The following is a 25,237-nucleotide window of genomic DNA, read 5'->3' as shown; positions in this document are numbered from 1 at the left end:
TTCCCCAAAATGCCTGTAACAGCCTGAGCTGGGCCAGGCCAAATCCTGAAGTTGGGAACTCCATCCGGGTCTCCCATGTGCATGGCAGGGACCCAGGTACTAGGGCCACCGCACATTAGCAGGGAGCTGGAATTGGAAGCAGAGCCAGGTCTCAAAGCCAGGCAGTCCCACACAGGGTGCAGGCATCCCAGGTTGAATCTTTAACTTCTGGGCCAAGCCCCCGGCCCTCGAAGGACTTCACAGAGGGGATGGCCAGGCAGCAGTGGGAGTTAGCCTGTTTTGTCTGCCCTAATCTTAGCAGCCAGCCTGTGGGGGCACATGGCGGGGGCTTTGGGATGTTACCTTAAAGCAGAGCGACACTAGCCGAGCCTTTGCGCTCCATGGGGCGAGGTGTCCACGCTGTGGCTCTGAGTGCCCAGCCAGGCCTCTAGGCTTCCTCCCTCCCCACATCCCCATGCTGTCATTGATGAACAGAAAGTGCTGCAGATGAGCTGGCGAGGACTTGGTGCAGGGCAGCCCGTGAGCAGGGAGAGCCCCTGCCCTTTGAGGGGGCCAGGGCTGGTACTGGGGCTGAAGGCGCTGGCGTGAGCTCTCTTAGGATCAGGCCTCTACAGACTGCTCATTTCTTGACGTGAGGTGTTTGGGTCTCGACGTCAGAGGTGGCTGGCCGGCACTGGATGCCTTTCTTGCCATGTTCGCCGACCCTGTCCCTCTGTGATTTTCTGCTGAGCGGATTAACCTGGATGCCGGTTGCTACCACCCGGGTAACTCCAGGGTTGGTGGAGGGAGCGAGGCATCCTGCTTTCTGCAACCTCCAGGTGTTCCGGGCTGTGTCTGTGGACACTGCAGGCATTGGCCTTCCCCATAGAGCTGCTCGCTGTGTCCGGGAGCTGTAGCTCCGAGTCCGGGCTCTGCTGGGCCCTGCAGTGGAACGGGAGTGCGAGACGCAGCTGCAGCTCCTGGGGCAGCCGGGCCCAGCTCGCCTGGAGTCAGTGCGCTCTGGGAGCCGCAGCCTCCTCTCCCATGATCAGAGGAGCTGTTTCCTGTGGACGGCTGTGTGGATGCCACGCACCGATGGCCGAGCCAGGGACACCTGCTGGTGTGTTCTGGGAGCAGCATCAGCCAAGGCACTGGGGCTGGGCCTGTCTTTGGAGGATCTGGGCTTGCTTTCTTTTGTTTTGTTTATTGAGATATTTATTTATTTATTTATTTATTTATGTGAGAGGTAGAATTACAAACAGACAGAGAGATCTTCCATCTGCTGGTTCACTCCCCAGATGGCCACAATGGCCAGAGTTGGACCTATCTGAAGCCAGGAGCCAGGAGCCAGGAGCCAGGAGCTTCTTCCTGGTCTCCCACGTGGGTGCAGGGGCCCAAGCACTTGGGCCATCTTCTACTGCTTTCTCAGGCACGTTAGGAGGGAGTTGGATCAGAAGTGGAGAAGCTGGTGCCGGCGCCGCGGCTCACTAGGCTAATCCTCCACCTTGCGGCGTCGGCACACCGGGTTCTAGTCCCAGTCGGGGCGCCTGATTCTCTCCCAGTTGCCCCTCTTCCAGGCCAGCTCTCTGCTGTGGCCCAGGAGTGCAGTGGAGGATGGCCCAAGTCCTTGGGTCCTGCACCCCATGAGAGACCAGGATAAGTACCTGGCTCCCGCCATTGGATCAGTGCGGTGCGCCGGCCGCAGTGGCCATTGGAGGGTGAACCAACGGCAAAAAGGAAGACCTTTCTCTCTGTCTCTCTCTCTCTTACTGTCCACTCTGCCTGTCAAAAAAAAAAAAAAAAAAAGTGGAGAAGCTGGAACATGAATTGGCGCCCGCATGGGATGCTGGCACCACAGTTGGAGGCTTAGCCCCTTACGCCACTGCTCCTCTGGGCTTTCTTAGACTCCTTCCTGTGTTTGCTTGAGCCCCATACTCAGCATAGACACACGGGTCCCTTGTGGCTGCTGTGGATAGGTGCCTGCCCTACTCCCGACTAAGGAGGGATCATTCTCCTTCCTGGAGAAACCTTGGGTGCTGGCAAGACTTCCCAGCCGGGTCCTCCCGTGGGTGCCCCCTGCAGGCCTGGGGCCAGCCATGATCGGCCTTCCCACATGGCTTTCCCGTGGCCTAGTGGCCCCCACAACACTGGAGTGGCGACCCTGAAGGATGCTTCTGAAGAGCTGGGAGGGGTGTGTTCTTCCCTCCTGTGTGCCAGAGAGGAGTGAGGACGGCCAGGTGCTGTGTGCTGATGCCATCTGGGGAAATGCGTGGGTGCTGTGCCCTGTCCAAGGCCCGTCCGCAAGCCTGGCGGCTCTGAGCATGCACCTGCTTGGAGACACTTACCTGGGGCGGGAAGAAGCTTTTGCTTGTTCTCTGTTGCTGGGGCCACAGAGGTCTGGGGTGCCGTGTGGCTCCCAGGAGGTGGAAGCACAGGCTGAGGCATTGCAGCCCTGGGGCCATGGTGGCACGGCTGCTCTGCAGAGCGTCCCCCGTGCCCTGTGTTGCGACAGAGCCGGCAGTGAGCTGTGGCCGCCAGCGCTGCTGTTCAAGTGCTGACTTCTCAGATTTGCACCGTGGCAGTGAGGAGTCCCTGGCTGCAGCTGGGCCTGGCTTACGCCTCTGTTAGACCAAGTTGGTCCACTGGCTGCCCTTAGGCGTCCACAGCCTTGACATGGGCGAAAAGAAGCAAGGGACGGCATCAGGTTTCTTGCAAACTGGACCTGCCTGGGGGCTTTCAGAGCTGCTTGGGGTCCTTGGGTGCCTGGGTGGGTCCCTGGGGCTTTTGCTTGGGCCGTCTCCCCATCACGTACACTCACAGCATCCTGTTCCTTACCCCTCAGGCTGCAAGGGAACAGCCCAGAGACCGTGCCTGCACCTGCTCACTCTGTGGCCCCTGCTGGCCTCTGACCTCTCTGTCCTGTGCAGCACTGTCCCCTGGCACCCAGCATGCTGTTTCCTGGGCCTCCAGCAGGTCTGCGTGATGGAGGACCGCCCCCAGTGTAGGGGCGGTCTTGTTCAGTCTGCCTGTGCTGGTTCTGCAGTTCCCTCCCCGTGGGAGAGGGGAGACTCAGCTGCCGTTCACTGAGTTTAGGGATGCTCTTTATTGAGGTCTTACAAAATTCTCGCTGTTCTGATTCAGCTTAGGAGGTCCCTTTTGGAGCAGAGCTGGGAAGAAACCCAAGTTTCCAAGCACACACACTCACTTGCCTCTCTTCTTCCCGTGATCCTGGCCTCCTAATCTCCACCAGTGTGTCCCGGCGCCGGGCTCTGGGTCTTCTGGGCCCACAAGGAGCTGTCTTTGAAGCCAGCAGCTGTGCTAGCCACATGCTGAGTCACTAGTCCTGCTTGCATCAATCAGGGGCAAATTGCTTTCTTGAAGCTACACAGGCATGACAGCATGGGGGCACTCTCAACGCAGACGCCAGCATCGCCCCTACAGCTCCCCCCAGCACACACTGAGCCGGAGGCAGCCTTGGCCTCCCAGATTGGCCCCTTCTGTGCTAACAGGTGGCCTGTTCTCCTCCTGCTGCCTGCACAGAGACATCACAGTGAAACTGGACACACGTACGCGGGCAGTGGAACCGGACACACGTACGCCGGCAGTGGAACTGGACACATGTACGCGGGCACTCCAAAAAGTCTATAGAATAGAATTTAAAGACACTTTCATTATGTGCCCAAATTTTTCTGAAATTCATTCATTGATTTTCCATAATACACAGTTCCGCCAAGTTTTGGAAGCTCCCTCGTATTTCTGACACTTACCAGTGAAATCCGGATGCCAGGTAACTGGCAGCTCTCAGTTCTTCTGACCTCTTGCTGCTAACTCCTTAGTTCATAAACCACAGGTTCTGAGCACTTTCTGGGCTCAACAGTGAACATGATCAGGTTTTAAAGACTGATTTATTTAGTTGAAGGGTGGAGTGATAGAGAGGGGGGAGGGAGGGAGAGAGAGGGAGAGAGAGAGGTCCTCCATCCTCTGGTTCACTCCCCCAATGGCTGCAATGGCTGCAATGGTCCAGACTGAAGCCAAGAGCCCAGAACTTCATCTGGGTGTCCCACATGGGTGCCAGAGGTCTAAGCACTTGAGTCATCTTCTGCTGCCTCCCCAGGTGCATTAGCAGGGAGCTGGATGGGAAGCAGAGCAGCTGGGACTCAAACCGATGCTCTGATATGGGATGCTGTCATCACAGGTGGCGGCTGCACCTGCTACGCCACAGTCAGTTTTTAAACAGTTGCTCTAATGTTGTTATCTTTATGCACCTTATCTCACAGATCGATTTACGGAGCACTGTGATAAAGTTGCTTTAGACTTCTGCTTAAGACCCCACAAAGACTCCCCTTACCCCAGCCGTGTTTATCAAGCCAGATGATCCTTGGCAGTGTGACCGAGTTCTTTGGAAAACGGTATCAGAGGCACGGGTAGCTGCCCTGCATTGGAGAAGTCACTGTGGTAACTAGCAAGAGATTCAGACTTGACGTGGGGTTGGGGCTCCGTGGAAGGCATTTAAGGGAAGGGTCAGAATTGCATTTTGAAAAACGATCCGTGTGGCTGCAGCATGAAGGTGGACCTGGAGGGAGATGAGATTTGGGAGGAGGGAAGGGAGGTGACGGTGGGTGCGGGGAATGGGAAGAGAGCCGAGAGATTTCCACAGGGGTTTTAACGGGGACAAGGGGGTGAGGGGAGGCAGCAAGCCAGGCATGCTGAGTGGGGCTGGAGATCACACGGAGTGGACCCGGCATTCTTGTGATGCCGAGAGGGGAGGCGTCAAGTGGTCGGATGTGTGTTGGAACAGAGGAGGGGGCAGCATGTGGCGCCTGATGAGGAAGAGCCTAGGGGTCTGGCTCTGGAGGCAGAATGCTAACTCCAGGGTGTGTGTGTGCTGGTGAGCCTTGGGGAGTTGCTTGGAGCACGTGGGAGGCGCGCCCGTGCCCCTGGGCCTCCCCACAGGCGCGTGCAGGCGTGCGGCCGAGGGTGATGGATACACTGTCCTAAACAGCCGCACATTCCTGCCTGACATCTGCAGCCCCAGGCCGCATTCCCTGCATGCCGCCCCTCCCAGCGCCCTGGACGCCACCGAGGAGCAGGCCGACAAGGCCCCCCCCCCCCCCCCGGGAGCTCACCCAGGCCGTTCCTGGAGTGAGCCCCCCATGGCCTCCTGCCACAGGCACCTCTCTGAGGGCACAGCAGGCAGTGCATATGGGGGAGGACCCGGCTGGCTCAGGGTGGGCAGCCACCACTTGAACAAAGGTTCTTCAACAAGTTCACGGAAAATGCATACATATATATATATATATAAATTATGCATGGATTCCAAACAATTTTTTGCACCCCACATAAATTTATTTTTATTTCTTCCCGCTTTTCCATGTGCCCTCACATTTATTTGCCTGCTTTGGAATTATGCAGGGGCAAGAAAGGAACTCCTGTATGTCTTCCCCAAGGAGTCCTGCATGCAGCCGAGAGACCCCGCGGCTCTCCTAACAAATTCTACCCTGTCGCCACCTTCCCGTTCCCTACGTGATGGCCCCCATCCTCTTCTCTTATACCTGTTCCTCCCCTAGCAAACAGCTCTGCCCACTTATGGCAGCGCCACCTGCCCTGCATGTGTGCCCCCCCCACCCCGAAGTGTCTTTGCTCTGTGGTGCACAGGCACTGGTGCCCGGCCTGCTCGGCTCAAAACAGCTGTCCCTGGGGTGTGGGAGGAGAGCACCGGGCCCAGGAATCCCCCACTTGCTCCAAACTACCACCCAAGTACAGGGCCAGGGCACACCAAGGGGTCCTGGCCTGGCCTGGGTCACAGCTCTCTCTATGCTCTGGCCATGTCCCCGACTGCTTATACTCGCTCTTCTGTCCCTGTATCCAGGCCCCAGGTCTGCAACCCGCCTCCCCAGGCTTGTCTTCTCCCCACCCCCAACACCTTCCTCCCATCTCAGATTCCCTTGATCCTGCCATTCCCCCTCCTCCCTCCAGAACCTGCATTCCACTCCTGCTGCCAGGCTAGGCCCAGCTCACCCTGGTCCCTCCTCGGCCACCTCCTCCAGCCCCCCCTCCCCAGCCCCTCCACCCTTGGGACCGGTACCTCCTGTTCTCCCTGGTTCTCTTGTGGTGTTTACATTGCCTTTCGGGGTCCTCTCATCACATCCCACTGTGCAAAGCGAGTGTTTTCCCTTTCTCGTTAAGCCCCTGTAGCTTGAGGACAGGAGCCCGCCTCCCCCGCCTCCCCCGCCCTCCTGAAGCCTGACCACGGGCATGGCCTTCCCCACAGTCGTGCTTCCGTCTGACATGCGCCGCCTGTGTGGCATCAGGCCTGATTGGCATAGCTGCGCCCTGGACTGGGAGGTGGGGTGCCGTGCTGGTTTGCAGGCAGCCTTGCCCGGGAATGTTCCTGTCTTGCTCTTAGTGCGGCTCTCATTCTCCGAGCACCAGCAGAACCCGAAATTCTGCCGCAGACCTGGGATGCATTTTCAGACAGTTCTTTTATCCCAAGGATCAGCTGTGTCTTCGTGGCCTTGGACTTGGGGAGGGTAGGGGCTGTGGCTGTCTGTGAGATGGGAACACTGTTCTCTGCCTCCTCTCTGGCTAGTGTTTCCTCTTAACCCATCCCGGAGAGGAAGTTCGGCCATTCCTTGCTGCAGCTTTTCTTTGTCACTGGCTGTTTGTTTTTTAACCAGAGAAGCATGCACCTGTTCTGATACAGTGTTGCAGAAAATGTGCTGCCTGTAGGCCGGCGCCGCTGCTCACTAGGCTAATCCTCCACCTTGCGGCGCCGGCACACCGGGTTCTAGTCCCGGTCAGGGCGCCAGATTCTGACCCGGTTGCCCCTCTTCCAGGCCAGCTCTCTGCTGTGGCCAGGGAGTGCAGTGGAAGATGGCCCAAGTCCTTGAGCCCTGCACCCCATGGGAGACCAGGAGAAGCATCTGGCTCCTGCCATCGGATCAGCGCGGTGCGCGGGCCGCAGCGCGCTGGCCGTGGCGGCCATTGGAGGGTGAACCAACAGCAAAGGAAGACCTTTCTCTTGTCTCTCTCTCTCTCTCTCACTGTCCACTCTGCCTGTCAAAAAATTAAAAAAAAAAAGAAAAAGAAAAAGAAAATGTGCTGCCTGTAGAAGGAAGGCTTGTTCACAGCTTTATACAAAGTGAATCCATGCATGTCTGGCAGTATTCGGGACTCAAAGCCTAGGAACATTCTAGAGTGCCGCCGATCATGTCTGTGCAATTTGGGGGGGGGCCCAGGTGGTTGCAGGATGAGGTAGACTCACTGCCCACTGCTTCCCAGCATGCTCTGTGATGCCAATCTTGGGAGAGGAGAACGGCTCTATAACTGGCCAGTGAGGGGCAGAGGAAGTGACTTGGGTCTGCCTCCTGGACTGGGGCGGCTGAGGGAAGCTCTGTGATTGATTTGGTAGGAGGCAGCTGGCGTGCAGAAACACGAAGGAGACAAGTCTGGCCAGAGGGCCTGACTTCAACAGGGCCAACCAAGAGTTCTCAGGTTCGGAAACTTTCCTGGGAAAGCAGGAGCGGTCCAGGGCAGTCTTTTGCCCATACAGCGCGTGCTGACGTAGCACAGCCAGGGCTGCGTGCCCAGCCATGTCAGGTTCATGAGTGCAGGAGCGCAGATCACTGAGCTGCATCATGTCTTAGTCTACTCAAGCTCGCTGGGGTAACCCGGAGACTTCTGTGCACGTCTGGGGGTTGGCACTGTGGAATCTTTGCCGGCCACACACACAGAGCCACGAGTGGCTGAGGCATCGAAGGAGCGGCTTTGCTCCATACCAGCCCCAAGCTCTCGGCTAGCACACGTTGGCTCTGGTTGACCTGGTGTTAACAGTGCGCCATCTCCCCCCCCCGGGGCTGTAACCTTGGTCTGATCCTTCTCCTCTCGCCCCTTCCCGATCGTGTGCCTTCTGGGAAGAGAGAACCACAGTGAGATCGAGCGGCGCCGGAGGAACAAGATGACCCAGTATATTACGGAGCTGTCGGACATGGTCCCCACCTGCAGCGCGCTGGCCCGGAAGCCGGACAAGCTCACCATCCTGCGCATGGCTGTGTCGCACATGAAGTCCATGAGAGGCACCGGGAACAAGTCCACGGACGGCGCATACAAGCCTTCCTTCCTCACTGAGCAGGTACCGGCTCTCCTGCCTCCCCGGGCATCCTCGCGGGCTCACCAGCAAGGACTAGACCACCTGGGGAGCTATAGCTCGAGGTGGACGAAGGGACACAGCCAGGGAGATTTGTCTCGCTCTGTGCCAAGAGGGTGTGAGGCCAAGCCTTCATATTCCCCGTGTGCGTTGCAGAGGCACCGCTCTGAGGACTCTGGAGCCTGTCTCTGGACACGCTTAGCGGGCTGTCATGGGAAGAAGTGGGTACGAAGCACCGTGTGCCACGAGAGGCGTGGTGGCTGCCTTCAGGGTCATAGGGACAGAGAGTGCCACCAATAGCACTCAGCAGGGGTCTGTCACGTGCCCGGCCCAAGTCCTGTCTCTCTGTGTGTTATGCCATCTAGTCCTTATTCAAGCCCAAGGAAGAAGCTACAGCTGTAGACCGGGACACTGAGCCCAACTCAGTCAGCTGCTTAAGGAAGGGGCCACGAGTTGGCCTCACAAAGACGGGTAGGTAGGACCTCAAAGCTGGGTCTGTGACAACTCTCGGGGTCTTTGGGTAGCCTGGAAGAAGCAACTCACGACATAGCGTATCCATGGGCTCACAGGAGTCAGGAGCGCTGGTCCTCCCACGTGCAGGTTGCAGGACCGGTCAGCAAACCCTCGCAGCTTCAGTTTGCTCATCTGTGAGACAGGGGCAAAGCTGTCTGCCTTCCTGATTCTGAGGATTTTGCAGGATCCACGAGATGAAGGACTGAAGGCACTTTGTGCAGGACAGAGGGGCGGGAAGGGATAAAATGACACGGGTGCCAGGGGATGCAGCCAGGAAGTGCCAACGCGTGTAGAACACGGGCATTTAACAAGACGAGAGTGTGTGGCCAGCACAGAATGGGGGTGGGGGCGGTGCCTGGTGTTGTCTGGAAGGAGTCCCCGCCAGTGTACAGAAGAGGGGAACAGAAGGAATTTTGCTAACGGGGATGGTGCGCCCAGAGCCTCAGAAGACGGAGCGGAAAAGGTGTGGGAGGAGATGAGGGCGGGCAATTGTTCTGCTGCTGGAGCCCAGAGTCTATTTCTGTCGTGGGAGTCGGGCTTAGAAAAAGAAGGAGGGAAGAGGAACTGGCGTTTGTCACTGCGTGTCCTGTGGAGACGTTTTAGTGAGTGCTTTACCTGCCGGCTCCCTTTGACAATCTGTGGATGAGTCACACGGTCCCGCACTTGGCAGGTGTCAAAGGAGGACACACTGATTGACACGGGGCTTGTAGAACGATGAAGGGGGACCAGCTGGCAGGAACCCCACGGAAGTTTATTAAGTGCCACTGTCTGCTAGAGTCGATTCAAAGCTGTATCTCCACTTTTCTTTATTTCTTATCCAAATCCTGCAAACCGGTACTAGAAATGAATCTGTCTTAAGAAATTAAGTAATCAGCTAATTTGATTTGTTTAAAAGGCAGAGAGGGGGCCGGCGCTGTGGCAGATGAAGCTGCCCCCTGCAGTGTCAGCATCTCACGTGGGCACCTGTTCCAGTTCCAGCTGCTTCTCTTCTGACCCAGCTCCCTGCTGGTGGCCTGGGGAGAGCAGCAAAAGATGGCCAAGTGCTTGGGCGCCCTGCACCCACATGGGAGACGTGGAGAAAGCTCCTGGCTCCTGGCTTTGGTCTGGCCTAGCCCTGGCCGTTTTGGTCATCTGGGGAGTAAACCAGCAGATGGAAGATCTCTCGCTGTCTCGCTTTCCCTCTGTAACTGACTTGCAAACAAATAAATAAATCTTTAATCAGAAAAAAAAAGCAGAAAGAAAGAGAGAGAGAGAATCTCCCTTCTGCTGGTTCACTCCCCAGATGCCCACAGTGGCTGAGACTGGGCCAGGCTGAAGTCAGGAGCTGGGAACTCCATTCTCGTTCCCAACATGGGTGGCAGGAACCCAACTATTTCAGCAGCTACTGCTGCCTCCCAGGGTGTGCGTTAGTTAGTGGGAAGCTGGAATCGGAGTGGAGCAGCTGGGACTCGAACCCAGAGACTGACAGTGGGTGTCTGATCTGCTGGTGCAAACGCCACTCTTTGTGTGACCAGATTAGGAAGCGGAGAGGAGAGAGGCCGCTGTGCAGATGTCTGAGTCGAGCCCGGGGTGAAGATAGCTACACTTGTGGAGAGCACCTACTGTGCGCCAGGCCCTACTAAGTTCCTCCCACACAGGAGCTCATTTAACCCCAGGAAAGCTCACTGGAAAAAGCTGGTGTGGAGCCGGGGGAGCCGAGGACGTTAAGTTACGTGCGCAGAGTTGCACAGCGAAGACGAGGGGCCCTGGGTGACAGTCTCCTTTTCTTCTGAAATCCATGCCGTTGGGACCGGTGCTGTGGTGTAGCAGGTAAAGCCACCACCTGCAATACCGGTGCCGATTCATGTCCAGGCTGCTCCACTTCTGACCCAGCTCCCTGCTGATGTGCCTGGGAAAGCAGCGGAAGAGGCCCTAATGCTTGGGCCCCTGCATCCATGTGGGAGATCCAGTAGAAGCTCCTGGCTCCTGGCTTTGGCCTGGCCCAGCCTGAGCCATTGCAGCCACCTGGAAAGTGAACCAGCAGCTGGAAGATCTCTCTCTCTCTCTCTCTCTCTGGAACTCTGACTTTAAAATTAAAAAAAAAAATCTTAAAAAAAAAAAACACACACAAATCCATGCTCTTAGCCTCTACTGAGCCAAGGCAGGGCAGGGTCTGGATGGTGGTGCGTGACTGCCGAAGAAGAGCGCTGGGGATGAGGGTGGGAGGGGGAGGGGCCGCGGGGAGGGGAGCTGTCCCGTGTGACCTTCCCACGGCTGAAGACACCCCTCCTCCCACGACAGAGAATTCTCTACTTCCCCAGACACCCTGCATCTTCCTTCCTTTCTGTTTTTATTTTGAAACAGTTCTTCCGGTTGGGAAGACCTGAAAATAAAAAATGCTGATCCCATCCCCGGAGCACACTGAGCACCCAGGAGGCACAGAGGAGCAAGAGACACGGGCAAAATGCACGCTTTCTTTGGACATGCTTGTGTGGTCGCCTGCCCCCTCCTCCAACCTCATAGCCGGCCTGGAGCCGAGAGCCCCACACAGAGCTCCCCAGGCTGAGCTCCGGGCAGGCGGCGCCTCCAACGCTTCTGGTCTTGGGCGCCCTGCAGGGGCTGGGGTTTAGGCAGGGCCAGAGGTTCTGGAAGCTCACCTTTCACTTTGCTCTGCTGGCCCTGCCTATCTGGGTCTTACAGAGGGGCTTCCCTGTAAGATTCTGTTTGAACAAAGCATTCCTGGCTGAAGAGGGTTTGCCAGGTGCTGAGAGCAGGGTGTGAGTGGGGTGCAGGGTGGCTGGGGACTGGGGTGCAGGTGGGAGAGCTGGTTCCTGAACTCCTGCAGGTGCAGCAGGGCCGGATGTGAGCCGGATGTGAGGATGGCACAGGTAGCTGCACTTGAACCACCTTCAGGTCCCCCCAGACAAAAGACGTCTCATTCTAACAAAGTCACGTCTCTCGGGGGTGACACGAGACTTCCTGCTGCCTGTTCATTGATCCCAGGCAGCTTCCTTCCGGCCTCACTGGCAGCCACAACCGCGGCGAGACAGCCTGACCCCCGGAGCTGACACTCATAACCTCTGCTCAGCGAAACGTGATCTGGGTGATGCTGTCTCAGGGCTGTCTTCCTGCCGCCCCCCAGGCTTCCTCTGTCGAGATGAGGGGATGGTTGGCAGAGTTCTGGGTGCCCGGCAGAGAGGCAGAGGCATCCAGCTCAGAAACTCAGAGATAAGAGTGCAGGAAGCACTGTGGCAGACAGGGATGGGGTGGGGAGACACAGCCCTTCCTTCCCCAATCACCACCCAGCACCTGTGTGTGAGCACTTCTGTTGCAATGACGCACCTACAGTTTTAGTGTGTGTGTGAGCCTGTCCATGCCTCTGGATACTCAACACCCACTTAAAAAAAGATTTATTGATTTGAAAGGGTTACAGGGAAGGGGAGAGAAGTCTTCCACCTGCCAGTTCAATCCCCAAATGACCACAGAGGCCAGAGCTGGGCCGGGCCAAAGCCAGGAGCCAGGAACTGCATCTGGGTCTCCCATGTAGGTGGCCAGAGCCCAAGCACTTGGGCCATCTTCTGTTGCTTTCCCAGGTGCATTCTCAGGGAGCTGGATCAGAAGCGGAGCAACAGGGACTGAGACCAGCACTCATATGGGATGCTGGTGTCACAGGCCATGGCTTCACCTGCTGTACCACAATGCTGGCGCCCCCAACACCCTCTGATGGGCACTCCTTGCTCTTCCATCCCTCCTGGCTAGGAATTTCTCTTTCTCTAGGAAAGAACTGGTTAAGACAGGGACAATGATATTTAAAGGAGCTGTGTCTTAGGGATGGTGCTATGTTTGTAGCTGACTTTCTGGTTAAAAAGGAAGAAGAGGAGAACTATTTGTATACCAGGCTGAATATTAGAATAAAAGCAGCGGAGGGTGGCTAACGAGAGCCCCGTTCGCCTGGTGCACTGGTGTCTGTGCTAACCACGGTGTTTCCTCCCCAGGAACTGAAACACCTCATCCTGGAGGCTGCTGACGGGTTCCTCTTTGTCGTGGCGGCCGAGACAGGGCGTGTGATTTATGTGTCTGACTCCGTCACCCCTGTCCTGAACCAGCCCCAGTCGGAGTGGTTCGGGAGCACCCTCTACGAACAGGTGCATCCCGATGACGTGGAGAAGCTGAGGGAGCAGCTGTGCACCTCGGAAAACTCGATGACGGGTGAGTGCGGCTCCCTCTGCCCGGGAGGCTGTTTGATCCTAAAATTAGTTTTCCCTATCCATAGACGAGGATGTCAGGGGTCGTTAGGAGCTATCTGAAAGAGAAGTGACATATTTGACTTGTCTTCAGTAATGATGCCATTCACCCTAGAACTCTTGAAGATCCATTTTTCATCTATCGCCTCTGTATTTTACCTGCAATACACACACATCACCACTAGGAGTCACCACTGATCCATTAGTCAGATCTACACCTCTGTATAGCTGGTGTGTATTTTTGCTCCCGCGTGCTGTTAGGAAATGGTAGAAGGGTAGGGGGTTTTAACTCCCAGTGTGGACTGGTGTGGCTTATTCCGCGGGCTGGACGGGAGACCTGCTAGATGTCTGAGGGGTTTGCCTTCAGTGTGCTCCCGTGTGGGCGGCTCAGCCGAGTGTTGTTTTTCGTGTTCATCTAGTATTTCTTGCAGAAACACAAATAGAAAAGGCACATTACGTTCAAATTGTTCCCTAATGTAGCAGTCACCCTGGAACGCATCGGCATGTTCAAAGCGTCAGAAGCATTCATATTTGCGTCTCCCACATAGCAGTTCCAGGTGTGCTGTCTCCTGTCCCTGACTGTGGAGTGAGCTGTTGGTCTCTCGTGCACTCTTGCGTCTGCCCACCATGCTTTGCACAGAGTAGGCATTCAGCAGGAGCCCGATGGGGAAGTGTGTCCGTGTTCTCTGCTCACTGCAGTCTGTGGGGGCTGCCCTGAAAAGACCGAGGACTGAGGCCTGCGTTGTGGTGCAGCGGGCTAAGCTGCCACTTGCGACACCAGCATCCGTATGAGCACTGGTTCGAGTCCCAGCTGCTCTACTTCTCATCCAGCCTTCTCCTAATGTGCCTGGGAAGACAGGATGATGGCCCGAGTAGTTGGGCCTCTGCCACACATGTGGGAGACCTGGATGGAGCTCTAGGGGCATTCTCAGCTGTTGCAGAAATTTGGGGAGGGGGCTGGCGCCATGGCTCACTAGGCTAATCCTCTGCCTTGCAGCGCCGGCACACCGGGTTCTAGTCCTGGTCGGGGCACCCGATTCTGTCCTGGTTGCCCCTCTTCCAGGCCAGCCCTCTGCTGTGGCCCAGGAGTGCAGTGGAGGATGGCCCAAGTGCTTGGGCCCTGCACCCGCATGGGAGACCAGGAGGAAGCACCTGGCTCCTGGCTTTGGATTGGCACAGTGAGCTGGCCGTGACTCACCAGCTGTAGCGGCCACTTGGGGGGTGAACCAACGGAAAAGGAAGACCTTTCTCTCTATCTCCCTCTCTCACTGTCCACTCTGCCTGTCAAAAAAAAAAAAAAAAAGAAATTTGGGGAGTGAACCAACAGATGGAAGATCTCCCTCTCTCTTTCTCACCCTGCTTGAATCTTTAAAAATAAAAAGACCCGGATCACGGTGCTTCTGTAACAGAAATGGAATTCCTCACAGTTCTGGAGAGCTCAGAAGCCCCGGGTCAAGGCAGCAGCAGAAGTGGTATCTGCCGGGGGCCTGCCTCCCGGTTCACAGGTGACATCGTCTAGCTCTGTCCTCCTCTGGCACCGTGAGGGCACTAATTCCAGCCGTGGGGGCGCCCTCCTGACCCAGGCACTTCCTAACGCCTGCACCCTGCAGACTGGGGCCTCTGCACAGGAGCCTTGGGGAAGTGTGCGTGCTCCACCCGCTGCACCTGAGGTCAAGGTGTGGCAGGCCTGGGCTCCCCTGCAGAAACCCACGTCCTCACCATGCCTCACCCCGTCTTCCTGCACGCATGTCTGCATCCCCGTTGCATCTTGGTCTGCTCATGAGGACGCCCGTCCTGTGGGATTCTGGGCCATGGGACCCCAGTGACCTTTGCAAAGTCCTGCTCTCCAACACAGTCACACTCTGGGGAACTGGGGATTACAGCCGCAACATGATTCATTTTTTTTTTAAAGATGTATTTATTTGAAAGTCAGAGTTACAGACACACACACACACACAGAGAGAGAGAGAGAGAGAGAGGTCTTCCATCCAACGGTTCACTCCCCAGTTGGCTGCAATGGCCAGAGATGCACAGATCCGAAGCCAGGAGCCAGCAGCCTCTTCTGGGTCTCCCACGTGGGTGCAGGGGCCCAAGCACTTGGGCCATCTTCCACTGTTTTCCCAGGCCACAGCAGAGAGCTGGATCAGAAGTGGAGCAGCTGGTTCTTGAACCGGCGCCTGTATGGGATGCTGGCACTGCAGGCCAGAGCATTAACCTGCTATGCTACAGCGCTGGTCTCCATTCATGATACCAAATCAGGGGACCGGCACTGTGGCACAGCAGGTTAAAATCCTGGCCTGCAGTGGCGGCATCCCATATGGGTGCCGGTTAGAGTCCTGCCTGCTCCACTTCCAATCCAGCTCCCTGCTATGGCCTGGGAAAGCAGTAGAGGATGGCCCAAGTCCTTGGGTCCCTGTACCCATGTGGGAGACCCAGAAGAAGCTCCCGGCTCCTGGCTTTGGATCAGCACCGCTCTGGCCGTTGCAGCCATCTAGAGTGAGCCATCAGATGGAAGACTCTCTCTGCCTCTGCTTCTTTGTAAGTCTGCCTTTCAAATAAATAAATAAATCTTTAAAAAAGAAAGACCAAATCAGATGTCAAAAGTGACAGAAGAAGGTGGACGTTTGGGCTGGAGGTTGAGGCACCTGTGTCCCCATCCCAGTACCTGGGCTCAGCTTCAGACTCTGACTCGGTGGGGCAGACCTGCAAGGCAGCAGTGACGGCTCCAGTGCTTGGTCCCCTTCACCTCTGCGGGAGACCAGGTGGAGTTTCCCAGCTCCCGGCTTTGGCCTTGGCCCAGCCCTGGCTGTTGCAGACATTTGGGGAGTGAACCAGTGGATTAGAGCGCTCTCTCTCTGTGTCTCTCTCTCTCTTATTTATTTATTTATTTATTTGACAGGCAGAGTGGATAGTGAGAGAGAGAGACAGAGAGAAAGGTCTTCCTTTGCTGTTGGTTCACCCTCCAATGGCCACTGCAGCCAGCGCGCTGCGGCTGGCGCACCGCGCCGATCTGATTGCAGGAGCCAGGAGCTTCCTCCTGGTCTCCCATGGGGTGCAGGGCCCAAGCACTTGGGCCATCCTCCACTGCACTCCTTGGCCACAGCAGAGAGCTGGCCTGGAAGAGGGGCAACCGGGACAGAATCCGGCGCCCCGACCGGGACTAGAACCCGGTGTGCCAGCACCGCAAGGTGGAGGATTAACCTAGTGAGCCACGGCGCCGGCTCTCTGTCTCTGTCTCTCTCTCTCTCTCTCTCTCTCTCTCTCTCTCTCTCTGTTTCTCTGTCTCCTTGCCTTTCAAACGAACCAACAAAGTGTTAGAAGTTTGGCTGTTTCTGCAGCAAGGTGGTCCCGTTCTCAGTGTTGGTGACCAGTGACATGGGAAAGGAGGAGGACAAAGGAGCAGTGAGACTGGGCTGGGTTCTTGCTTGGCCCTGGATCTCTCGGCCGAACCAGCAGTGCTCCGACAGACCCAGAAAGCCTCACTCAGCACCCGCTGCCCGGGCTGAGCCAGAGGTCTGCACCTAGAGACCCTAGGGACCATACTATACAAAGGGAAATGTTGGAGGTTGGGGGGATGAGAGGGAAGGCAGTCACCCTGGAAGTGCCAGTCTGACGGCTCAAATCACCTCTGTGTTGTGCTGTCTCCCCCAGATTGCTCTGTGGGACCACAGGCTGTGGCTTCCTGAAAACCAGGTCAGGAGACCCAGTGTGGGCAGGCGGCAGGGGCAGTGGAGGGCAGGTCAGGTTCGGGCCAAGGGCGGAGCCCTTCAGAGAGCCCTCTGTCTCTCTGAAGCCTTTTGAAGTTTTTTTCCTGTTTATTTATTTATTTGAAAGGAAAAGAGAGAGAGAGAGACTGACTCCTGTCCACTAATTCTCTCTCCAAATGTGCACAACAGCTGGGACCGGGCAGACAGAAGCCAGGGATGTAATCCAGGCTGCCCACATGGGTGGCAGGGACCCAATTACTTGGGCCATCACCCATCACCACTGCCTGCCCGGACCTGCATCAGCAGGAAACTGGAATTGGAAGCCGGAGCTGGGAATTGAACCCAGGCACTTTGATGTGGGACTGTGGGCGTCCTAACAAAAGGCTTAATGCTTGCTCTTGTGGGAAAAGTCTTCCTGTGTCTGGCAGAGTTCACAGGGGACTGTATGGACTGGGTTTGGACAGAAATGTCCTTGGAGGGGACACTGGGCTGAGGCCACGGTGGCCAGAGCTGGCAGGAAGTGCAAGAAGTCGTGCTGGATGCAAGAGGAGACCCGGTGAATGGTGGCCAGCCAAGCCTAGGAGCTGTCCCCCTGGCTGGGCTCCCCCTGCACGGATCAAGACAGGGCTGGGGAAGTGAGTCCTCGCCCTTAGGACGAGGTCTGTATCTGAGCCAGCCGGCGTGTGATGTGGCTGTTGCAGGATTCACACAGGAGAGCTTGGAAGAGCTCCTTAGATTCAGGGTCTCTGCAGGGGCCTGGTGCCCGGCAGAGGCCAGGAGCCAGGCTTCTGTGGTTGCAGCCGAAGGGCAGGTGCAGTGACAACTGGTGCTGAAAAGCCTCATGGGGTCCTTCGACACTGTTGAGGACTGGACTAGGGTCTCCCAAGCCTTTGTGTTCCTAAACCTTGGCTTGGTTTCAGGACCCAGAAGAGGTGGCATGGTCCACAGTGGGGGGTCAGGGTGGGAGGCTGGCAGGGTTGTGGGATTGAGGGAGGGGGGCATTTAGCTCAGGCAGCCTTGCCCCTTCTCCCAGGAGCTCCCCTCCTCCGGGCAGTCAGCATCTCATTCACTGGCCATGCAGGGTCGCTGGTACTGCGTGGGGTTGGGGGTTGGGGGTTGGGGGAGAGGTGTGTGTGCACCACCGGAGGGGACAAGGAGCTGAACTGCAGTGGGGCCTGCAGACTCCCCTGCTGGTCCAGGGACCCTAGGCAAGTGATGCTCGCTCCGAGTTGGCAGTGTGGGGTGAGGGTGTCTGTGTGCAATGGAGTCCTTTGTTGAATTAAATCTCTCCCCGACTAGAGAGCTGGTGAATGAGCAGACAAGAAGGCATAAAACCCCTGTGGAGAAACCTCACGGATGGTGTGGGCCAACGCAGGGAGTTTATCTGGCTGCCTGTAAAATCTAGAATTTACTGAGGGCGAGAGCATGAGTAGGGCCCGCCCCTGGCAACAGCAACGTTGCTGGTCGAGAAAGTACTGGGAGACGGGGGTGGGTGCGACATTCTGATCTGGTTTTCCGTTTGTGATCTCAGAAAGCTTTTTCTCTCTGACTCCCATTTCTTCTCTCGGCTCAGGGAGTCCTTCGGGCTCCTTCGTCACTTGACTGTGCTGCTCGTCCAAGGCCCCAGCACAGGATTTAATCCACTCCTGTAAGAAGGAGTTGGAGGAGAGGGACGAAAAGCAGGTGCAGTCCCCAGAGAGAACCAGATTCCAGGGCACAGGGCTCTGAGCTCGAACCCTTGCTGACCTGGATCCCGGTGACCTCTCCATTGCCCACTGGCAGCGTGAGTGAGAAGAGGGCCCCTGTTGGCCCCTGGAGCTCTAGAGCCGTGCACACAGCATGTCTGTTCTCCAGGACTCAGATGGGCAGTGGGAAGAGCTCATTCTACCGTGGCTCACGGTGGGAAGAAGTCCACTCCCTCCAGGCAGGTGACAGTGATCATCGTTGTGGGCCGAGTAACTCAGGGTGCGGACCTGGAAGACTGCCCTGCAAGCAGTGCCTGGGGAAGGTGGAGCGTTCCCTTTGTGGGGGTTGTCAGGGTATTCAGGACCGGGGGATGAGGGCATTCAGGGGGGTTGGAAGGGCTGGGTATGGGAGACCTCAGTGCCTACAGAACAGAGAGGCTATGAACCCAGCCTGGACCAAAGCCACAGAAAACTGCCTCTAAGCAGGCTTGAGTGAGAAAGTTTATTAAAAGGGGTTGATGGCTTCGGGCACAGAATGGTCCACGAGATCCGGTGCGGCTAACCCGAGTGTGGTCAGTCCTTAGGACGCGTGGATTCCATGTTTGCCAATTCACCTGCCCACCAAAGCCCACTGGTGACCCCCACGTTAATTCCCATGGGGCTTTCCTGGCCACTTGTGGACAGGGGAACGGTTTGGGTTTCTTAATGTGCCCGTTCCCAGCTGAGTTTAAACACAGCCACCTGGCCTGCCCTCTGGTCCCAGCTCATCCTGTAAATAAGTGTTTTCCGGCATGTATTCGGTGCCACTTTTTTTTTTTTTTGCATTATTTTGTCGGTGATTTAGCTGTGCAGTGCTGTGCTGCTGCACCGTCTCAGCGCCTGGAGGCTGTGCTGAGCCTGACAGAGGAAGAAGGGCATGTATTACAGGGGCTTCATGCACGTGTGAATTCCAGCTGTTGGCTGTGAGTTCAGTGTCACCGAGTCAACAGTGTGTGATACACAGAAACACACACCCGAAGGGGAGAGGCATTGATCAGTTGACAAGAGTGCTGTGACTGTGCGACAGAACAAGCCCCCAAAACTAGTTGGGGGAGTTGCTGTACAAACCCCCAGCCTGGGTCCTCTCACCCAGTGCCCAGAAATCCAGTCGGGGCACGGAATGGTGGAGGAAAGGTGGTGTTTGTCGCAGAGCGCAGAGCAAGGAGCCGGGCAGCTCTTAATTCCCAGGCTCCGGGGCAGGGTGGGGGCTGTGGTGAAGCGTCTTGTGAATTGCGGCTGGGGCTGAGAGGTGCGCGTTCAGCTCGTGTCCAGGTTCCTGGTTGGTCAGTGGTGCTTGTGACCCTCCTGGGACTGGTGGGCCATGCCGTGCTTTTTCGGGAATTTTTTTGGTGGTCAAGTGGGCTTCAGTTGGTTGTGGGGAGGGGCCTACGTGGAGTCACGTCTGCCCCAGACCCGGAGTTTCCCTGCCAGGACTGAAATTCCCCTAAACTAAACCCCTCTGGACAGCACTGGCCATCAGGGTTTCATGTCTGCAGAAGCACATGGCTTCTCAAGTCTCATGATCAGAGCCTCATCGGGCCAGCTCTGAGTTCCTTTTGATGTGGTTAATGCTAAAGGACAGACAAAGACACCTCAGGACTAGAGGCTGGGTCTTGCCTCTACACTGGGACTTGGTATAAGGGTTGGTACCAACCGGAGGCGTGCACGAACCTAAGCCCGTGTTTCCCCCAGCAGCAATGGCTCCATGTTCACTAGTTCGATGCAGCTCTATGCAGCACCACTGCTTTGAATAACGGGAACTGGCTGCTTGTGTCTTGCTCTCCACCATGCACGGCGGCTTCTGTGTGGGTGGGCTTGACTCTGCCCTCGCCCCATCACAGGTGTGCTTGCCAGCAGCCCTGGCTGCACAGCACCTGCAGGTGCAGGATGACTTCCTGCCGCTGTCCCAGGGCCAGCTCTCTTGGCTCAGCTTAGCCCAGCTGCCCTGCCCCATGGCTAAAGAGACTCTGAGCCCAGGGTAAGACCCACCTCACTACCCAAGGCACTTGGGTCCCACCATGGGGAGAAGCGATCCCCCAGAGGGAACCAGGTGCTGTTACTACAAGAGGAAGGATGCTGGGCAAGCAGAGGGCCAGGTGTGCCAAGAAGCCAGCGTCAGTGGTGGCCAAGATGAGCCTGACGGGCAGGGAAGGGTGCTGTGTGGCTGACCGGATTCTGAGCAGAGGGTGAAGCGGGTGTCAGGCTGGAAGGAGGGCAGGGAGCTGGTGACAGTGTGGGTGGGAATGGGAGCTACAGAACCAACCGTGTTTCTCTGCCTCAGCCCTCCATGGGGGAAGAAGGGGAACCGGGGCTCCCAGGTGGTGGCAGAGCCCCTGCTGGAGCTGGACATGGCCCAGGCTGTGGCGATCTGAGGGTGAGCCAGAAACAGCAGAAAATCGCTGGGCGGGGGCCACCCAGGGCAGTGCAGAGCCAGCCCATTCCTGCGTCCTGGTGAGCAGAAGCTAGGGCCACCTTGTCCTCTGCCCTGTGAGGGGACTGCCTGGGCCCCCTGGCCGGGGAGCGGAAGTGGAAGAGGATGTGTTTGTGTGGTTCTGCCTCATGTTGGTTCAATGCAGGGGTAGGTCATGAACAGCCCTGCGCATCAGTGGGAGGGGAGCGAGCAGAGGCTGACTTGATTCCTCCCTCTCCTCTGCCTTTCTTTCCTTCTCTCCATCTCCCCCTCCTTCCCTCTCTCCCTCTTCAGCCACCCACTGCCTCTTTCAATGCTTCATTCGCCCAACACTTGGTCTCCGTGGCTCTAGGATGCTCATGTGGGCTGCAGCTCACCCCGTGGTCCATGTCTTTCTCCAGCATCCCAAGGGTTCCCAGCTGTTGCTGCACGAAGGCTCTCCCATTGCCTAACTGCTGCAGCCCATTCTTGGGGGGGGGGGGTAATGTGGGGCGAAGCCGAGCCAGGCGAGTCCCCAAGGGCTTCCTCTGGAAAGCCCCTGCGTGTGGCTCCCATGTCCCAGCCAGCTTGTGATTAAGCCACTTATCTCCTCCCTTCCCTCCCCCAGCCCCCACCCCGAGAGCGGCTGCAGTCCAGAGATGCCTTCAGCCTTGGATCACAGGATTTGGCAGGGCTGAGGTCTGGGCACAGAGAGACACGCATGACAGTGGCCACCAGGGAGCTGCCGCAGCCAGCTCTGCAGCCCGGCCTGCGCACCTGTCTCAGGCCGCATGTCTGGGGGCTGCGTTCATCCCAGAGTGCCCCGAGCCCCTGCTGTCCGAGCTTTCTGGGTGACCCTGATGCAGGACCATCGCAGTCCTGTGCTTGGGTGGTTGCTGACAGCATTTCACAGGTAAAGAGCACGGGGCTGGGGGTCACTAGAGGCCTGTCCAGCTAAGACTGCCCAGCTGCTGCAAAGCCCAGCTCATGCTTAGAGACACAGCTCATTGCCTCTGGGGACGTTTGGGGACAAGGAGGCTTGTCCGCCTCAGTGTGGCCCCCTGCCCCTGGAGCACCAGGGGCTGGTCCAGCCATAGCAGTTGAAGGGCTTTGGGGGCCCCTGTTCATCATAGAGGGTCAGCCAGGACAGTGTCCAAGGGGCAGATAAGCGGTGATTGGCATCTAAGCTCCAAGACCAGGGAACCCCTCGGGGTCTCCGGGACCCCGTGTGATCTAGTGCAGCGGTTCTCACAGGGTGGGCCCTGGAAGCTTTGTGACCGTCCCTGTGAACCCGCTGCATCACAGCTCTGGGGCCCAGGACCCTGTCCTGCTCCCCCCCCACATCATCAGGAGGCAGGCGAAAGCATGCTCCTTGTCCAGCTTGCTGATCCGAGGCGAACTTTCCCCCCAGGGAGGTGGCAGGGTGTGATTTTGTGAGATGTCCACACCAGTGATCGATTGTGCTTGGAAGGGAAACTCTGTGCCCTCTCCGCCCCCACCAGCACCTGCATCTGAGAAGTGCAGGATTGCTGGGGCTCCACTGCCCAGCAGGCTGGCTGCACTGCACGGTACTGCGGTGCGTATTCCCGGATGGCGAGCCCAGCGCCAGGCGTTCGGCATAGCCGTGAGATGCCTGCATTTCCTACCACGTTGGCTGGGTTTGAGGCCCAGCTCTGCTTCTGCTTCTGCTTCCGGCTTCCTGCCAGTGTAGACTCTGGGAGGCAGCAGGTGGTGGCGCAAGTGTTGAACCCCTGCCACCCACATGAGAGGCCTAAATTGAGTTCCTGGCTCCTGGCTGTGGCCTGGCCCAGCCCTGGCTGTTGTGGATAGTTGGAAAGTGAACCAGCAGATGGAATCTCTCCCTCTCCCCCTCTCTCTCCCTCTCCCCCTCCCCTCCCCCTCTTCTCCCTCTCCCCCTCCCCTCCCTCTCTCTCCCTCTCCCCCTCCCCTCCCCCTCTTCTCCCCCTCCCCTCCCCTCTTCTCCCTCTCCCCCTCCCCCTCTTCTCCCTCTCCCCCTCCCCCTCCCCCTCCCTCTCCCTTTCAAATAAATAAAACAATAACCAGGGGAGGCTTGTTAAAGTCCTCACCACAAAGAAGGAAGACATATTTGAGAATTCCTTTCGTCTGATGATTACACAACACTCGCATGCATGAGCCATCACATTGTACCCGGTAAGGACTTAAGTAGAATCATGCGCCAATCAAAAACAAAATTAAATTCATTTAAATTCAACAGCAACAACAAAGACTCAGGTATGGCATCCAGGCCTACTGTTTCAAGATCCACATTTTAAATAGGAGTCTCAGGAACTGAGACGCGTATAAGCACGTTCAAGTGTAAGAAGCACTAAACAAGAATTTGGTGAGATGCATGTGTGTGTGTGTGGGGGGGGGGTCCTGGGGCAGCTGGGGGTGTCGTGAAGCCGTGGTGTCTGCCCCAGTGGCTGCCCTGCTTGTACTGAACCTGCTCTCAAGGCACTGGGCCAGGACTGTGGGAAGAGTGGATGGAGGAGCAGCCTCCAGGGGCCAGGGCGTGGGGAGTGTGATGGCAGTGGAGCGGCCTGCACAGCCCGGGGAGCCTCCCTCTGCAAGCTCCGTAGGCAACGTGCAAGGTTGGCAGGCGGCACCCTCCACTGGGGCGCAGGAAGGCGGCAGGGACCCGGGGCATGGCCACGCCGGCGCCCGGGGAGAAGCCCGGCTGAAACAGCGGGGAGGGTGGTGGTGCAGACTGCCCCCGAGGGGACCGGGCACCTGGGATAGGAGCCGGCGTTTGTCAGCATTCGGAGGGAGCCCACCCGAGGCAGCTGGGCCTTCTTCATCGCACGTCACAGACGAGGGCCTGGACACACCGCGCTGAGTTTGGCCGTGCGGCTGACTCCTTGGGTGGAAGAATGTTGGGCAGATAATTGGTCCCACAGGGGGCCTGTGAGCTGTGCAGTCCTCCCCTGTGGTATCAGCTCTGGAAAAAGATGGTCTAATTCCAAATGTCAGTCATAAAGGTGACTTCATGAAAACCATACTTTCAAACCTATAGCTTATTTTCTTTGGAATACCCAAACTTAGTTTTTGGATGGATGCCAGAAGCTGAGATCCTACACATACTCAGCCGGGCCCATGTCTTGCCATATTAGGTAATGTAGATCAATGTGGCAAAAAGAAATAAAAAAAAAAATCCTGATTTTATCTCGAGTCCACTGTGAACACTGGTACTGAGTGTGTGCTGTTCAAACTAGAAATAAAACATTTTAATGGCAAGGCAAGTGTCTGGCCTGCTTTAGGCTCGCTGGACGCTGCCCTGTTGTGTAATAAACACGCCAGCTGCCCGCCGCAGCATTAGGAGGAGGTGCTGGGTAAATGCACATGAGAGTCACGGGCTGGTTGTTTTTGTCTCTTCACGGACACTCTGCCACCAGTAACCGCAGCCCCCTTAGATCTGTTGTCCCGGATCAGTTCTCTCTCACTGTTAAATATTTATGTAACCTGCCTTGTTTGGCTCTGCTGCTACATCCACAGCGAGCTGAGGCTGCTGAACTGTGTGTGTTGTTCTCTCCTGTTTTATGTTTTGCGAATCTGCTGGGTTCATTATCTCTGTGGTGTCACAGCGGAGGAGGGGGCCCGCCTGGTGTTTGTGCACACGCTGCCCTCACACAAGGCTCCCAGCAGCCTGTGTGTGCGCATTCACCATGGAGCTGGGCGTGGGGGCAGCCCCGGAGGGTTCCCTGCAGTGGCAGCCGGCTGGACCTGGCGACAGGTGCATCCATGGCCCTTGGACCCTCCTGGGTCTCAGCCCCCTCCCTTGTAGTGGCAGGCAGTAAGGTCCCCCGTGCAGGAATGTTCAGAGTGGGCACGGGGTGACGTGCGGGAGGGCCTCGGTGACAGCCTCTGGGACTTGCAGTGGTTTCGTCCATCTTTTAGCCACTGAAGATGATGTTTCAGCAGAACGGAGGTCAGAGGTTTTCCAAGCTGCCCCTCTCTCTTCCCAGGGTTTGGGGTCTTCTTTGGGTTCTGTTGACAGGGAGGGCAGATGATGCTCCCCTTCCTACCCTATGCTTCGGAGCGTCTGTCACAGGTTTGTGGCGGCCAGAGGGGAGGGAAGAAGTGCTTACTCATTCTGTCTTTGGTCACGCATTCATTCCTCCACCACATCCAAGGACATTTCAAAAAGTTAATGGAAAGAAAGGTTTAAAGGATGAGTTCATGATGCAGAAATTTTGAAATCCATGCAGTTTTGTTCACAATATCCATTTTCCATGAATTTTTTTGAAAACTTCCTATGCATGGATTTCCACATTTTGAGGACCACAATAAACAGACATTTTTTGAAAATTTGTATTTCAGGTTCAGAGAGAGAGAGAGAGAGAGAGAGAGAGAGAGAGAGCCTGCCCCTGTTCACTGGTTCGCCCACCAAATGCCCACAACAACCAGGACTGGGCCAGGCCAAAGCATGGAGCTGGGGACCAAATCCTGGTCTCCCATATGGGGGGAAGGGACCCAGTACTTGACCCATCCCTAGTGCCTGCCGTAGTCTGCGCTGGCAGGAAGCTGGAGTCAGGAGC

At 56.9% G+C, this 25,237-nt stretch overlaps 1 protein-coding gene across 8 annotated transcripts in view; it reads left to right on the top strand.

The window, feature by feature from the left end:
* ARNT2 (aryl hydrocarbon receptor nuclear translocator 2) overlaps positions 1 to 25,237 on the top strand; it is a 189,885-nt gene that overhangs the window by 65,111 nt on the left and 99,537 nt on the right. For all 8 annotated transcript variants that reach the window (XM_051834290.3, XM_051834295.3, XM_051834289.3 and 5 more), the window contains exons 4-5: positions 7,897 to 8,110; positions 12,613 to 12,826. In XM_051834290.3, coding sequence (XP_051690250.2) covers positions 7,897 to 8,110; positions 12,613 to 12,826 — 428 coding nt within the window. The remainder of the gene's footprint in view (positions 1 to 7,896; positions 8,111 to 12,612; positions 12,827 to 25,237) is intronic.

Source organism: Oryctolagus cuniculus, chromosome 12 (genome assembly GCF_051225735.1).
Source record: "Oryctolagus cuniculus isolate XC-2025 breed Fujian yellow rabbit chromosome 12, ASM5122573v1, whole genome shotgun sequence".
NCBI classification, from domain to species: domain Eukaryota; kingdom Metazoa; phylum Chordata; class Mammalia; order Lagomorpha; family Leporidae; genus Oryctolagus; species Oryctolagus cuniculus.
The sequence above is the reverse complement of the archived record's forward strand: the minus strand, read 5'-3'. Positions and strand labels throughout refer to the sequence as shown.